Source organism: Leptinotarsa decemlineata, unplaced genomic scaffold (assembly GCF_025532065.1).
Source record: "Leptinotarsa decemlineata unplaced genomic scaffold, Ldec_3_MD MMD2_P_RNA_scaffold_14, whole genome shotgun sequence".
NCBI lineage: Eukaryota > Metazoa > Arthropoda > Insecta > Coleoptera > Chrysomelidae > Leptinotarsa > Leptinotarsa decemlineata.
Window position 1 is genome coordinate 9,167,211 of NW_027412528.1, and position 17,714 is coordinate 9,184,924.

General features: G+C 34.9%; 2 protein-coding genes across 2 annotated transcripts; one reads left to right on the forward strand and one right to left on the reverse strand.

The window, feature by feature from the left end:
- Positions 1-1,602: 1,602 nt before the first annotated feature.
- Positions 1,603-3,466, forward strand: LOC141483548 (uncharacterized). The gene is made up of 2 exons (XM_074178235.1): positions 1,603-2,451; positions 2,512-3,466. Exons 1-2 carry the CDS (start codon positions 2,413-2,415, stop codon positions 2,845-2,847), a joined length of 375 nt encoding a protein of 124 aa, XP_074034336.1. The 5' UTR covers positions 1,603-2,412; the 3' UTR covers positions 2,848-3,466.
- A 1,111-nt stretch (positions 3,467-4,577) lies between these two features.
- LOC111510824 (uncharacterized) lies at positions 4,578-10,414 on the reverse strand. The gene is made up of 2 exons (XM_074178238.1): positions 8,286-10,414; positions 4,578-8,209 (listed from the first exon to the last, which is right to left on the reverse strand). Exons 1-2 carry the CDS (start codon positions 8,481-8,483, stop codon positions 8,042-8,044), a joined length of 366 nt encoding a protein of 121 aa, XP_074034339.1. The 5' UTR covers positions 8,484-10,414; the 3' UTR covers positions 4,578-8,041.
- Positions 10,415-17,714: the final 7,300 nt, after the last annotated feature.

Genomic DNA, 17,714 nt, shown 5'->3' on the forward strand with positions numbered 1-17,714 from the left:
AAAATAATCGATCAAATCGTTTGTGGTGTCACTATAAATTAGAATTAAGATTTTATTTTCATAAGTGATTGAGCACAAATAATTTAGCGCGAGTATATGATTTACAAAAAAAATCAATGATTATATTTTATTCCAAAACTGACAATTGCGCGTATTCAGCATTTTTGGGAAAAAAGGATGTTTAGTTTTGTAACTTTGTGGATAGAAAATATCGATATTCAAACAAAAATTTATGATTATATGTCTCTGAAGTCTAGACAATTTCATTATTTTTATTGAAGGGAAGCGAGAAGATGTTTGGTTATTTGGAGAAAAAATATTTTATCATTATATGCTGCTGATGTCTAGACAATTTCATTCTTTTATTGAAGGAATGCAAAAGGTTGTTTGGTTTATTTTGGAGAGAAAATATTTCATGATTATATGCTGTTGAAGTCTAGTCAATCTCATTATTTTATTGAAGGGATGCCAAAGGATGTTTGGTTATTAGAAGAAAAAATTTCGGATTGGAAACCTCGACCGTAAAATCCATTAGCACGTTCAGAAGTGCATTGGCATATTTGAGGTAGAAACCGTCGAAATGTCCATTAGGACATTCGGGAAGTTTTATAGGGTGATAAAGACGGAATTCTAACAATTTTGTGATTATATGACCCTGCACTCTGGACAAATGTAAAATCTCAAATTAGTTTCTACCAACAATAAACTCTTATTACCCTTTTCTTCCATTTTTATTTTTGTATCGTTGGGACAAATCATAAGATTCGAATTCGAACCCCCACCAGAAAATGCTGACCTTTCCAAACACCAGAACAGAATCAGAAGGGACAACACATCATTCTGTTGTAGTATCTCTTACCCATCAAACTTACTTGCAGTGACACAGTCAAGTCAAGTGATGTAGTTGATTCAAGCAACCCAATATTCACAGTCGATTTTTAGCAGTTGAAGTTATCTTAATGTAAGTACAGTATACTATATTATTCATTTCGAATTGAAAGGGTTATATTTTTAGGAATGTTTAGTTTTTGAATTTCTAATTTGTATTCAATTCAGTGTTCATATAAAATTATCTGTTCCGAAAGTTTTTTTTTGTGTAAATCAACTGATTTTCATGAAAGTATATGTTTGTGAAAGAGAGTTTTTATTTATACGTAATATAACCTTGAATATTCTGAACAAAATTTGAATTTTTTTGAAAGGAAGTTGAGATGTGACGATGTTATATGAAATTCTTTTCTGAAATTGATTTCTTCTTTTCAGTTTCTACAATTTTTTTTTGTATAATTCGGTGTTCATATAAAATTATCTGTTCATAGTTTTATTTTCATGTAATTAATTTTTTTCTATGAAAGTAGTTGTTTTTATGTAAACGTAATACAACCTTGAAAAGTGTGAAACAAGTTTGAAGGTTTCCAAAAGGACATTGAGATTTTGATGATGTTATATGGAATTCAAATCTTAGCAGCTGAAAATTCATCTCGATGTAAGTACAACCTACTATATTATTCATATCAAACTGAAAAGGTTATATTTTAAGATGAGAATAATTTTGGTAAAGAACAGTTTTTTTGTTTCTCTATGAAGTATTTTTTTTGTGTGATTCAGTGTTCATATGAAAGTAATTGATTTGAATGTAATTTTTGTTTCAAGTATTTCAATGTTTTTTTGAAAATAGTTGTTTTAGAAAGGGTACAATGTGATTAAAAGTTACTTCTTCTTATAAAGTTACTTCTTTTGAAATTGCTTTTTCTGAAAGATTTCCACTGTTTTGTATCAGGGTGATGAAAAGGAAAGATAAAAACTGTTTTGGTTAGCTAATTAAATTTAATCATATAATATTGTCTATAATTTTTTATGATTTCAAAACCATGTCTTTGTTGAAAGAAGCTTTATTAAAACTATCAAGCTCTGTGAACCGATCAGAAATGTGTAAAGTGGAGCGCAGGGATGTAATTGTCCACCAGAACGTAATCATTCAGGAAGACGGGGAGATACCACAACTGATGATGACTTCCATTCAGCAGATGCACAATGTTAAATCTTTTTCAAAAGGATTCAATCCAAACCATGTGGAGTTGAATGACAATCTCTCAAACTTTGATAATGTGATGGCGACTCACAACCAGAATCTTGATGAGTCACTTCCGAACTTATCACAAACTGTTGTGAGTAATATATTAGAGATGGAGGAAACGTATTTGAAGAATATGGGATCTCCACATAGTTCAATCAATCAGAACAGTTCAGATGATGACCTTAGGAGACGTAAAAGAAAAAAAGGGAGAGCGAAGAAAAGATAATGAAGAAGGCGAAGAAGTCTAAAAAGTCTAGCTCGAATTCGCCATCTAGAAGGAGGAACAAGATGAAACATGAAAAAGGGATAAAGACAAGTCGATAAAAGTGAGAGAGATGGAAATCATAGCAGGACCTTCTACATCACTCCAACAGGTAATTATTATTACTCAAACGCGACAAGATATTAGTTCATCATATCCTTGTATTCCACAGGTTCCTGAATACGAGGATGTTAGCCCGAGAAGCACACCGCCCCCAACGATTGACCTCGAAAAATCAGACGATTGGTTTTCATTTATGAGATCCAGGAGCGACAAATTTTTAGAGATGTATCACGTTTATAATGGATTCGAAACGGAATATAGAGCGAAGAGGGAAAAACTTGTTGAATTGGAAGAGCAAGTTTCTCTCCTCAAAGTGGAATGTGAACAAATGAGAGCAGCTCAACGAGAGAGATCTGCTCACATGAAAAAACTTTCTCCTACAATTCGGCAATTGGAAATCTTCAGCAAGGAGATACATGAAAATTCCATCTTACATCTCTTGTAAAATTTTTTATCTTTCTGTAGTGCCCTTTAGATAATTGTACTTATTCTTTTAAATATTTATTTATGTATATACACCCTGTACATTAATCATTTTCATTCATAACTAGGTCGAGTACGTTTTGCTAATATTGCAAATATATTTATGTAGGATATACAAACTGATCGATAATGAACGATTTGTCAATTGTAAATCAGAATGAGAAGAAAGACAATAGACTGAAGTGAAAACTCCATCAGCTTTTCAATTTTCACGTCCTTCCTTATGAAACAACCTTTACATAAAAATGTAATTCAGTTACAAGTTGTTTTTTTTTTATTTAACATCATAGTAATAGGAATCTTCCGTTCCATAGAAAACCATACCTGAAATGTACAAGAATATATGTATGCTCCCTGACTAACGGCTTTGATCAGTAATTACCACTCACTTCGCATTCTCCTATTGCCAATCGACGTTGGAGATCCAAAATTCCTCGCTAGGTTGAAATAGTTGTTATTGTATGTTTCTCAGTTTTCTTCACCTATCATTTTTCAGCCGTTGTCTGCCTCATTCTCTGTACCTTTCCAAGAATATTTATTGCATAGATTGTTATTCATCACTTCCAGAAGGTTTACTTACATATTAGAGCCATATCGCCTGGAAAACAATATTAGTTAGTTCTGGGTTTCTGAATACTGTTTTAATGTTTTCGGTAAATATTCTGCATAATATGAATGTTCAAATATTCGTACTGAATGGGAAAGATGTGACTACTTACCTTATATGTTTCTATTCCATGGCATGAATAAGGATCGGTAAATTAGGCATTCCAAACCACGTGACCAAGATGGCGCCTGTAGGGCACACATCTGCTTTATCCATAAGAGTTAATGGTTGTTTCAGTTGTTTTTGCTAGTTTATGTGTATGTTCGGAAATTATTTATATTTTGAGGTGTTATCGAGTTATTTTTGATTGTCCACACATTCATTTAATAATGCAGAGTGATTATATGAAGAAGCTATTATTGGAAAAACGAGATGTTGGAGAGAGGTAGAAATACACCAGAAATAAAAATGATATCAAATTGAACAAGCCCAAACATTCCTATTACAAAAAATCTCCCATCAATGCAGGCTGCCGTTTTTTTAACTGTCTTCCGAAAGAAATAAAAACGCGGGATCCCTGGCGGTTTTTAAGTATAGACTTAGGGATTTCCTTATCAGAGAATGTTTCTATACTGTTGAGGAATTTGAATTATACTTTTCAATTTTGAGATGATATCGAAGTGTATTTCACATAGTCTATGTTAGTCATCATTGTGCTTGTTTTGTCCTGTATGTCAATTAAAACTTAATGACACTGTTTTTGACTTATCCTATCTATTGTTAACAATAGTTGAAAGGATTAATAAATATTTTATTTTATTTATTTATTTATTTGATGAGCTGTTTCATTGTTTTCGATTATTTACCTGGTTTCATTCACAATTTTTGAACATGGCATTTTTTATAGGTATAAGATGAAGTTGAAACTAATTCAAGATGTGGATCCTTTCACACTCACAAGTGATGATTTGAATTATTCTCTGAATGGCATTCCACCAGTAACGAACATGGATATTGTCACATATTTAGTGTTGACACATAGTTTTTATACCAATGAACAAATGAAAGCCTTCAAGAGTGTTGAAGCTCATAAGTATTTTACCTCTGGATTTGTGTTGAAAGTTGGGACGAAAGTTATAAATGATTTATACGTTGGTTGGAAGGGTAAGTTTATTTTAAGAACTCAGTGCGCATTAAAGGCTCTCTAATAACGAAATTATTCGAAATGGGATTTATATGTCACCAAAAAAAAGAGTGTTTTAGATTACATTTATACCGGTCTTTCTTAAATGTTCTAATTAAACTATGACAGAAACAGTTTCAATCCATTTTTCAAGTAGATCGAAGTTTTCGACAAAGTCAAACAAATTATTCACCTCCTGTACACTATTATTACTTTCACTAAGTATGTTTATAAGATCATAAAACATGTATTGTTACAACTACCATTGTCTGCTAAGTATTTATACAATAGTAAATGAATAATTTTCTTTCAGGTAAAGCATTCCCAGAGAGCAAATGCAAAACCTCTTGATGTTTGGTGCATTGTAACTAAGGACGGGTCAATAGATACAGCGCACTGTACTTGTATGGCAGGCGCCAGTGAAGTTTGTAGTCATGTTGGTGCCACACTGTTTGCTGCTGAATACGCATATCAAAAAAAGAATGCATCTTCTTGCACTGATTTTGGTGCATGTGGTCTATTCCATGTTTATCTACGGTAGTACCAATTGCGCCTCTAAGCAAAATGGACTTTGGACAAATTGCAGTACCTTTAACAATGCAACAAAAGACAGCAGTGCCACAGATGACTGAATCCGATATTGATAATTTACTTACAAGGAGACTATTGGCAAAAGTGCAAGTTTAATGAGGATTGTTGAGCCATTTGCCAGTAAAATTTCTGGGACTGTAAATGTGAAGCCTTGCATTTTCATTGAATATATACCAACAAAATTACGAATTCAAAACATATATTGAATTGATGCAGATATCAAAATCTATTAATTTACTTTTAAAACAAGAACAGTGCAACGAAATTGAGAAAATCACTAGGAAACAACATGCTACTAATAATTGGTATTTACATAGGGCTGGAAGAATAACAGCTTCAAAATTTAAATCCGTTTGTAGAACAAATAAAGAGTCACCTTCTCTCTCACTAGTTAAAAGCATATGTTATCCAATTAAAATACTGTTCAGTTCTGAAGCTACTACTTGGGGTTTAAACCATGAAAAAATTGCTGTCAAAAAATATAAGGAATGTATGGAAGAAAATCATAGATCCTTTATTATAAATTATGTAGGGTTGATGGTAAATCCAAAGTGGCCTCAACTGGGTGCCTCGCCTGATAGAATAGTATTTTGTGAATGTTGTCTGGGCAGTTGCTTGGAAATTAAATGTTCTTATCTGCTCTCTGTAAATAATATACAAGATATACGTGAATATGTGAAGTGTAAAAATTCTTGTTTAACTTGAAAAATGATAATGTGACTTTGAACCGAAGCCATTCTTTTTATCAAGTACAGATGCAAATGTTTGTGTCTGGTCTATTTTATTGTGACTTTGTCATTTGTCTCCAAATATTTTCTTCCAAGAACGTATTCTCCGGGATTTGGATTTTTGGAACAAAAATAGTGAAATTGCTCTTCAATTTCATTCAGAAGTGATTATGCCAGAACTTTTAGGCAGATACTTCACAAAGAAAGAGAGAACTGTCAGACTAGCCCACTGGTGTATATGTAAGGGAGTTGATGATGGTACACCAATGATTAGGTGCGAAAATGATCTGTGTGAAACTCAGTGGTTCCATTTTAAATGTATTGGTTAGGTAGTTTTACCGAACAACGTTTGGTATTGTAGTAATTGTGAAGAAATGGAAAATAAACAATAAAAAACTTTTCAATAACATTACAATATTTGATTTTTATTTATTTTCATTCCATGTCCACAGTTTAAAGATTCATTAAAAAAATTTGTATTATAGAGAGGACAAGTGGTTGTTTGATGAGATACTAAACCACCTCTGTACTAAAAAACATTGTGCTCATCTAGAGGGGTAGCCACAAATATGTAGTTGAAGAGGGTTCAATTTGATTTTTTCACCTTTTCTAGGCATTCAGAAATTTATTTTATTATTTATTTCTATTTACACATTTTTTTACATTTTATACTTACACAATTTATTCAATTTTATTGAGTGTTGTACATTAGGGTAACTTGAACATATAAAGTACTACTATACTACTTGTCATTCACAAATAGGGTTTTTGTTCTTAATTTTAACTACATATCAAAGAATTTTCAAAATTTACTATCTACATTGGAAGAAAAACTAGAAAGAAAATAAAATTATTTAAATAAAATATGAGACTTGGTATCTTATCTGAAGTAATAGTAACCCTTTCTTACTGTCAGATTAATGCAATTACAAACTATAAAAATCAATTGTTAATTGTAACACTATTAAAACTAATAAATTATTGCAATTAAGCAATTGTAATTGTAGGTTTGTATAAATGATTGCAATTAATTAATTTTTAATTGTAAGGAAGATTAACAATTGATTAGTTGTAATCATTTATACAAGTTACCATTAAAAATGAAAATTTAATTGTTAATTGTTCGAACAATTTAATTGTGCCCAACACTGCCCTCAGAAGTATGCCTTCGCGTTTTTTCAAAGTGGAATAATTGGTGGAGATAAATTAAGTAATGCACTACAGACTGTCACAATTTTACCCAAGATATTAGTGCCATCCTCCCCTTTTTTTCATCATGCTTATTGGAAAAGGTCCTTTGAATATTCTGAATTTATTTTTCACCAGTCCAATTATTCTTTCAATGTGAATTCTGACATGAGCTATATTGCGTGTTTCTTCAATTTGAATTGGATGTAGTTGACTTTGCCCTTTAGTGAAAGCTGGAATTACTAGTTTCGCCCCCAGAATACCTAAACTTTCAGAAATCAAAAATTCTCTATGAGCTAAAATAATATTAAACCTGGTTGTTTAATATGACTGCAAAAATCACTTAACTCCACCATTTGTCTGTCTGAAGTTCGTCCACCCCAAGCCTCACTTATATAACTAATAGTTCCCTGAGGGGTAATGCCAATTAAAAATTTTACTGTAGTATGATGTTTATAATTTGACCAGCACTGTTGCTGAGTAAGATACTTATTAGGTTTCTCTATAAAAAATTCAAAACAGTCAACAATAATAGTGGTCTTATCCTGAAATGCCTCTGTAAAACATGATGAAATATTTTTACAGTTTACTGAACGGGTAGGCCAAATTATTAATGATTTTAGTCTTTGATACAGAATATGTATAATACTGTAAAAGTATGTTGATGCTGTTGTTGGAGTAATTCCAAAACGGTAAGCTAAATCGTGAAACTTTAGGTTCAGTCGCAACTTTACAAGAGTAAGGAACAATCGATTGAAAGGGCTGAGAAACGTTGTTGATGTAGTAGAAATGAATGGTTTCACTTCCACAAATATGATTTGGTTGACAATGTCATACTCAAATCCTGTGTATTAGGTACATTTTACAGTATCACTAATACAATCCATTAGTCCAAGACGAGAATGTTCAATCTTGCACTTCAAATTTTCAATTTTTTCAGAGGCAAACTTTGCAACTGTTCAAATTTTATATCAAGTGCTTCCATTGTTAAATCTGTTTGCGAGGCTAAACCATCGCAACCATCGGTGGGGTCCTCATCATTTGGCTCCTTCTCCATAACAGGATTTGCAGAGTCGTGTTTGTGTATCTGGAAAAAGTTTGGGTTTTAAAATTTGATATCACAACATTTTTACCACCATTAATGTTTTTAATTAATATCTAACCAGTTTTTGTCTTTCATCGACTCTCTGTTTTCTGTTCATGTCATGTTTCCTTTTGGTAAAGGCTTGAGAGATATGGCCCATGTTTTGGGAGGGAATCCAATTGGGGTTATCCTTATCATCTAAACCACTTGGTTTTCCTGAAAAATAAAACATACTAATCTTACTTGCCTGAATAATACATTGCTCGATGTACTTCATATTTGCTATATATCATTTTGCCACCTAATACAGTGAGGCTACTCCATTTAAAAGGACGAGAGTGAAAAATACCTTATATGAAATGTCTGCTACAAACTCTCTGATTTCTTAGAATGGACTCCGTTAGATCTTGCCTTTTTATGGCAGCTAACCACATTTCTCGTCGCTTTCTTGACAACTCATTTATATGTGGATAGTGCGGAGAATTCGTGATATTGGGGACACTGTAAAAACTCACTCGGTCTCGCATTCCACGACTTCCACAACCCACTAAAATGCAAGTTATAGGCATTATATTGAAAATACCTTGTAAACACTATTAAAATTGTTACTGCTGCGAAAAATTACTACACTCCACAAATTCTGGCACTGATTAAAAGAATAAATTAAATATATAAAATAAATGTTCGAACGTAAACAATCCGTGTATACCCTACAAGCGCATTTTTGGATTTATTTGATACATCGCTGGAATGCCTAATAACAAACTAACCTATATGAAAATGGAAAGTTAAGGAATGGTGATAAAACAGATAATGTTCTTATTCTTTTCGGAAATTCACAATGAACTAAACTGGTATCTTGAATGAGAAAGCATTCAAAGTAGGTAAAGTACTTCTTATGCTGATTGAACATTTTTTTCTGCTGTGCAAGATCACCGAGTGACTTCAAGTTATTCATCCTGAATGATTTAATACATTTTATAATGTTTTGGCTTACGAGAGCGTGTTATGTATGGACAACCCATGTTATAGATATAGCCAAGGCCAATTCCCGGAGTGCATTTACATTAAGTATCTCACGCTGGATACCAGGAATTCAATAGACGCTGCAATTCTACCCAAGCTTACCCGATATTATAAATATGAGTTTTTCTTTGTTTCAGTTAGTTATAATTGTACCTTTGGCTTTAACATTGCTAATAAAATATAATTGTAACTCAACGGAAAAGTTTTATTTTTAAAAATCAATTTCGGAAGCTCCCAAACTTAATTGGCGCAGTCGTGGTAGGATAGTAGTGGCCCGTAGTGATCTAAAAATCGACACTAACCCATTGCTATATTCTCGAACCGGAAGATTTCGAATAAAATCGTCGAAGTTATTTCCAATTATTTTTAAGAACTGAACAAACATCGAACATTCAAGTGAAAAAATTTGAACATAGTGATAAGAAAACTCTGGATTATCAGTGCCAAGCAATTTATTGGATTATCAGTGCCAATCACTTCATTGGATTATCAGTGGACTATCAGTGACAATCAACCTGTTGAAATACTAGGAACACTCAATTAATTTCATCTCCAGTAGCAGTAGTTAAGTGGAAGCGATTTTGGGTCAGTCTCCCACTGACAATTTTTGGGTTACCACTTCAGAACCATTTGGACCAATGAGGATACTACAAAAATTATTGTAAGTGATTGCTCATTTATCCCAATTTAATCCTTAACAGTGATACCCCTTATATTCCCTTTATATGTCTGAAATTGATTATCTCGCAAATTTGATTTCGAATATCAATCTTCATAACGAATTATCTGAAAACAATTACCCAAGAACAACCCGACGAAATGACCGCTTTTCAAACAAGTTATTTGGATGCCATCCCAAGATTTGAAGGTGAACCAACAGAGCTAGCAGATTTTATTGAAGCATGTGACCTCATAGTGAACCAGTTTTCCAAAAGAGAGGACCCAGCAGCCTTCATCAATAAGTTTTTGATAACCTGCATAAAAAACAAACTTACAGGGAGAGCAAAAACTATAACCGGAGCAAGGGAAATTACGTCTTAGGCAGACCTTCGCAACTTACTTCAACGAAATTTTGCCGATCAAAGAGACGAAAATTCACTGCTTCGAGACCTTATGCTTTTGAGACAAGGAAATAGCGAGTCACCACAACAATATGGTTCTCGATGTCAGGATATAAGAAGCCTTCTTTCAAACCTTGCCTGCAACGAACCTGATGCACAAGTTCGAGTTGTCAAAACCAGCTTATATGATAGTCTCACATTGAAAGCTTTTCTCACAGGATTGAAGGAACCATTAGGATCAATCATTCGTTCAAGAGGCCCCCAAAATATTGAAACAGCTTTATCTCAAGTTTTAAGTGAAGAAAATATTTCATATGCGCGAAACAAAACCAATACTTTGATACAAGTGCACAACCAAAGGAGAGATACTCACACATTACCGTTCACTAGCTCACAACCAAGAAATCCAGTAATTCGTCCAACTCCAGGATTTTCGCAAAACCGCCAGATTATTGGTCAGAGACCAATTGGACCTTTCATACCACAAAATCAAGTGACATTCCTAAGACCACCCTTCAGGCAACCACCTGCCTGGAATTCATCTACAATGCAGAGTAGCCAACAAAGCAGACCTACCCAGAGGAACGTTTTTCAACCAAATCCATTCCGTCAAGCATCCAGACCAACACCAATGGATACGTCATCAGAAAATTTTTCAAAAAACACACAGCCTAAACCTAAACCAACCTTCGTGTCTGAATAACTATATTTCTCAGAAGAGGCAGACTATGCCAATGAAAATATGGATTATGGATACAATCAGTACCACTCACTCGATCAACAAGAAGAAGAAAACTATCAGTTGTACGAAAATTTTACAGAAACACAGAAACAACTAATTCCTGGACATGAACCGGAAGAATGCCAAAATTTTCGTATTACCCAACAGGACAAATCAATGACTCAGTTGAGATTAACGCTACATCTATTTCCAAACTACCGTACATTATTTTTCCTGAAACTAATTCAAAATTCATGATAGACACTGGTTCAACAAAAACTCTCATTAGTACAAATTCGGCTTACACATATTACCCACAGCATATTCAAGAGGATCATTTCCAGATACAATCAGCTCACAATATTTCCACGCACAACTATAGCATAACTATACCTCTATCAAAAATTTTCAAAAGACCCGATCTTTGCCAAAAGTTCTTCATTTTCGATTTCAATCCTAAATACGATGGACTCATTGGAATCGACTTGCTGCGAAACATTGGAGCATCAATTAACTTAGACAGGAACGAGCTGCTAACAAAAGAAACAACCATTCCACTTCATTTCGAAGGAGAAGAGAACCAAAGAAAACACAAAAAGTCGAAAACATCAATTTTTCATATGGAACTTCTTCCCCGAACTGAACATATTGTGGATATACCGGTCAACAAACCACTAAAAGAAGGAATTATAAGCTACAACAAATTTCAAGATTTGGAAATGCCAGCAGCGTACGTTGCAGTTGATGACGGAAAGGCTTTAACAACAATATTAAACCCAACAAATGAGAAATTGATAATAGATCTATTTGAACCAATTAACATCGAGCCTATCGACATTTATGAAGTGACCAATTTTGAAGCCTCAAATTTCACAGGAAATGAAGAACTACGAAATATAAATTTAAAAAATTTACGGCTAGATCACATGAATAAAGAAGAGAGAAGGGAAATTCGAAAACTTTGTTTCGAATTCAAGGATTATTTTCACTGTGAGCAGATCCCTCTAAAGTTCAATAATAAAATAAAGCATACCATCAAGCTAACAGAAGACACTCCTATATTCACCAAATCATACAGATATCCTCAAGTTCACCAGCAGGAAGTTCGCAACCAAATAAAATCAATGCTACAGCAAGGAATCATACAGCCGTCTACATCACCTTGGAGTTCACCATTGTGGATCGTACCGAAAAAACCGGACGCGACAGGAAAGAAGAAGCGAAGGCTTGTAATTGACTATAGGAAACTCAATCAAAAGACAGTGGATGATAAATATCCACTACCTAATATCACCGATATCTTGGACAAGCTAGGCCGAAGTCAATATTTTACCACTTTGGATCTCGCTTCAGGGTTCCACCAAGTTCAGATGGATCAACGAGATATCGAAAAAACAGCCTTCAGCACGGAGAATGGTCACTACGAGTACAAGAGGATGCCATTTGGGCTCAAAAATGCTCCAGCGACGTTTCAACGCGTCCTGGATAACATCCTTAGAGGTATACAGAACGAGAAATGTCTTGTGTATCTAGAGGACATCATAATTTTCTCCACATCCTTGCAGGAACATCTGGAACACTTCAGAGAAGTTTTTGAACGACTGAGGACATCCAACTTCAAAATCCAGTTGGAGAAAAGTGAATTTCTGCGAAAAGAAGTCGCTTACCTCGGACATATAATAACTCCAGATGGAGTGAAACCAAATCCAGACAAAGTTAGTGCCATTCAAAAATTTCCTATACCAAAAAATCAGAAGGAAATTAAAGCATTCCTTGGACTACTAGGGTATTACAGAAGATTCATAAAGGACTTTGCCAAGCTGACCAAACCCTTGACCAAATGCTTAAAGAAGAATGCCAAAGTCGTGCATTCAGCCGACTTCATAGAAAGTTTTGAAAATTCCAAGAAAATTCTTATTAATGACCCTATACTGAAATATCCAGACTTTAGTAAGCCCTTCATTTTGACCACCGATGCGAACAATTTCGCATCGGTAGGAGCTATACTATCCCAAGGACAAATCGGAGAGGACAAGTCTATCGCCTATGCGTCAAGAACCTTGAACGACACAGAACAAAAGTACTCGACAACAGAAAAAGAACTCTTGGCGATCGTTTGGGCGACGAAGTATTTTCGCCCGTACCTCTACGGAAGGAAGTTCACTATCTATACGGATCACCGACCACTACAGTGGCTCTTTTCGTTGAAAGAGCCCAACTCAAAATTAGTAAGATGGAGACTTCGCCTCGAGGAATATGACTACAAAGTCGTATACAAAAAAGGAAAACACAACACCAATGTTGACGCTCTCTCAAGGATACAAATTAATCCAATGGAAATTGATGCTAGATCTACCCAAGTCGAGAACGACCCCGAATTAGACCAACTCCTAGATGATCTCATACGAATGGAAGAAGATAGTCGAAACCGTTTGCTCACCCCAGAACCTATGGACACGGGAATACGACAAGAAGAAATTTTTCGTGCACCTAATTCCCCACCGATTATTCCGGAACCAATGATTGTTGAAAATACGATACAACCCGAACCATCACCAATGCCCGATATTTCGGAAACTACTCTAAATTCCAGACAAGAAGCAGAACCACCAGATGGTATATCGATTATACCAGATGCAATCGACAAGAAGGAGAAACAGTTTATAATAACTACTGTTTTTAACAATCCCCTTCCACCAAAAGTAATAAAACCATAGTCCATGCTCAAGTTTCCCAAGGTAACAATGAAGAGGAAATCAAAGCTTTACTCATTCAATTCTGCGAACCAAGAAAGAAATACTTCTGCTACTTTGACAAAGAAGAAATATATCGAGATTTTTATAAAACTTTTTGTACCATCTTCAATAAAGACCATCCAATTTTGGTGAGGTGTGAGACCAGAACAATAGTTGTAGAAATACCTTCGGAACAAGAACTCATAAAGAATTATCACGAAGGAAAAACCAATCATCGAGGCATCAACGAAGCTTATAAAGCAATCAACAGAAAATACTTCTGGCCTAACATGAAGCAAACGATAGAAAACTTCATCAACTCTTGCCTAGTTTGCAAAAAGAACAAATATGAGAGACACAGGCCCGTCATTCCCTTGAGAATAACGGAAACAGCAACTAAACCATTTGAAAAACTGAATGCGGACCTATTCACAATAGAAGGTCAAACATTTTTAACTATAGTGGAGGAATTTTCCAAATTAGGTCAGGCATACCCAGTGAAAAGTAAAAATGCGATAGAAATTTCTGATAAACTTATTCATTTTTTTCAACATTTCGGAACGCCAGAATCCATAACTTTCGACTCAGGAACCGAATTCAAAAATGAAACAGTTTCATCCCTCTTGAAACTTCATAAAATCAACATTCATTTTATTACACCCCAGCACCCTCAATCAAATGGATTGATTGAAAGACTACATAGCACCTTAACTGAACATTATCGTATTGTGAAACAACAATCATCTGATACCCCATCAAGACTTATGTCATACGCCATCATAGGATACAACAACTCAATCCATTCTGCGACAGGATACACACCCTTGGAACTGGTTTATGGACACACAGCTTCCAGAAATCCATGCGACATATTTTATGAGCGTCAATATTACCAACAATATGTCGAAGACCATCGCAAGAAAATATCACTAACATACGAAAAGGTTAAGGAAAAACTTCAAAATGATTAAATACCTATTATTTCATGCCGAAATAAGAACCAAAAAAATCAAAACATTTTCAAAGTAGGAGATCAAGTATTTGAAAGAAACCCAGAAAGCGAAAGAAACAAATCGAAAGCCCGGTACTTAGGACCTTTTACTATCGACCAAATCAATTCAGATAACACCTGCATTATAATGAATAGTAACAATCAAAAACGCAGAGTACATTTTGATAACTTAAGACACCCTATTGTTCCAGAACAATCTGCTGGACCCTTGGGACAGTTGAACCCTCAACAATAACCACAACAAAAATAAACGAAAATCCGGGAATACTGCCTCAAAAACTTGGCACAGCCCAAAATATCATAGATTATTGGACTTTCATCAGAGTATTTGACCTGCAGGACCTGATTCAAGAATTTCAATTAATAAAGGATATTACCAGTCATATAAACTCCGGTTTTCCAAAGCATGGTCCTAATTCTAGCAAGGATATGAAAAACTACCCTCACATAATGGATCAGCAACTACATGAAATCGAAGCTAAATTGACGCAATTGTTCCCACACTAATATTGACTCGGATAAAACGAGGACTAATCAATGTTCTCGGTAGTTTCGTAAAAGTGATAACCAGTAATTAAGATGCGGAAGATGGACAACGCTATGAAGATGCGATTCAAAAAATCCAAGGTCAACAAAATAAACAAAAAATGTTACTAGATGAACAGATTTCTTTAACCACAAGAGCAATCGAGAAATTCAATTCCACAATACATACATTAGCGAGAAATCAACTAACAATCCAACTGAAACTTGAACAACTAGAAGGCGCAATCCGGAAACAAATAACATCGTATGCTGAAACATATGAACGAATGAATATGAATGCAGTATTCACACAATTGATAGCTACCACTAACATGATCCTGAGGATACTGGAAGATCTAGAAACTGCCACTACCTTTGCCAAAATAGCGGTTCTATACCCATCCATTATAGAAGCCGATGATTTTCTCGAAGAATTGCAAAATATCTCCCACCATTTGAATGAAGCTGTTCTTCCGTATATTCCAAACACAGAAAACATAATCATTTTCGAAAAAATAACAACTATCAAAGCATACTAGAAAGAAACAAAACTAGTATTCATTTTGGAAGTTCCAGTCGCCGAACCGAACGACTATACCTATTATCACCTGTACTCTCTTCTTATTGAAACCAAACCAAATCTATACCAAATTATCGTCCCAGAAAACAAATTCCTTTTTCTCAATGAGCACCACTATATATTTTCTAACGAACCATGTCAAGAAGCCATTCCAGGTGAAGCTTTATGTACCTTACCAGAGGCAAACCCAGCGGACGCACAATCTCCATGCGAAGTGCATCTTATCCGATTCACGCAAACATATGAAAATTGTCATCCAGAGCCCATAAAACTACGTGACAAAAAAATTCAAAAGATAAATTCCAACCAGTGGATCGCAATATTTCCAAATGAAACAACGGCCTCGTCAGAGTGTAACAACGAAGAAGAAACGTCATCTCTCAAAGGGACCTATATGATCAAAATTCCAGAAACCTGTAAACTAAAAGTAGACACCACCATTCTACAAACCCACAAAAACCCTAATATTGAAACAAAAGTTTTAAAAGTACCTCATCTGGATATCAAACCCGAAGAGAACCTGTTGAAAAACATTGAAGACACCTCCATTTCGACTCGAATCACTGAATCTTGACGACTTGAAGAGTATCCAAAATCAAATGGACCATGTACGGGACAAACTTCAAGAGGAAGAACCCATCGTTTCGTCAGGTATTAGTTTGTGGACAATATTCCTGTACATCGTTATGATCTGTCTCGCAACATACCTGATCTCAGTTCAACTAATGAAGAAACTTGGACCACCTAGAAGAATCAGACAGGATCCCGATACAGAAAATCGGTGCATACCGATTGAAGATCTTAGGATTAGAAATCAGGTTTGATAAATCAACCCTAATTTCTGAACAACGAGGGGAGGTGTTATGTATGGACAACCCATGTTATAGATATAGCCAAGGCCAATTCCCGGAGTGCATTTACATTAAGTATCTCACGCTGGATACCAGGAATTCAATAGACGCTGCAATTCTACCCAAGCTTACCCGATATTATAAATATGAGTTTTTCTTTGTTTCAGTTAGTTATAATTGTACCTTTGGCTTTAACATTGCTAATAAAATATAATTGTAACTCAACTTTGAGTTTTTCGGAAAAGTTTTATTTTTAAAAATCAATTTCGGAAGCTCCCAAACTTAATTAGCGCTATTAAAGTTATGAGTCAACTAGAAGGTATCAGTATAATTGAACCCGTAACAGTTTCTCATCTATCTGGGTACAGTTGAGTATCCTTGCCCTTCCTGAGTCTATGCGTCGTTCCGAGTTGCAGCAACTACATTGCGGGGTTGAAACGCAGCCGCTTCGCTGTTTGAATCTGGTCGATCTCCCGGTCTATTATTTTCCACCTGATGGTTTCATGATGGGTTGTAAGTATTTCTTGGATGGCGATTATTTCCTCAGTGCTGTTGTGCTGAACGCCGTTCCACTGTTTGGTACGTTCTCCGTTCTCCTATCCTTTTTTGCCTGCAGTCTCGTAATCTATGTCCTGGTCTATGACATCCATAACACAAATTCCTATTTTGATCATTACGGTTTTTAGGGCACTCCTTACAAAAATGGCCCCGTTCTCCACAATGAAAACAAGTATATGTTGAGAATGTAACGCTTCTACATTCTCTACCGGGTTGCCTGGTCATCATTTCTATTATTTTTTTTTCGCAACTTCAATCGCTTCTTGCACGGTTCCTGGCTGAGCTGACAACACTAGTCTCTTTATCAGATTTAACAAACCCATAACAAATTGAGATGTTAAACTTTGATTGAATTTGCCTTTCAAAACGGTATCTATAGCATCATTCCCAGTAAGTTCAAGTGTTCGCAGCGCGATTGTTTTCAATCGAGCTAAGTACT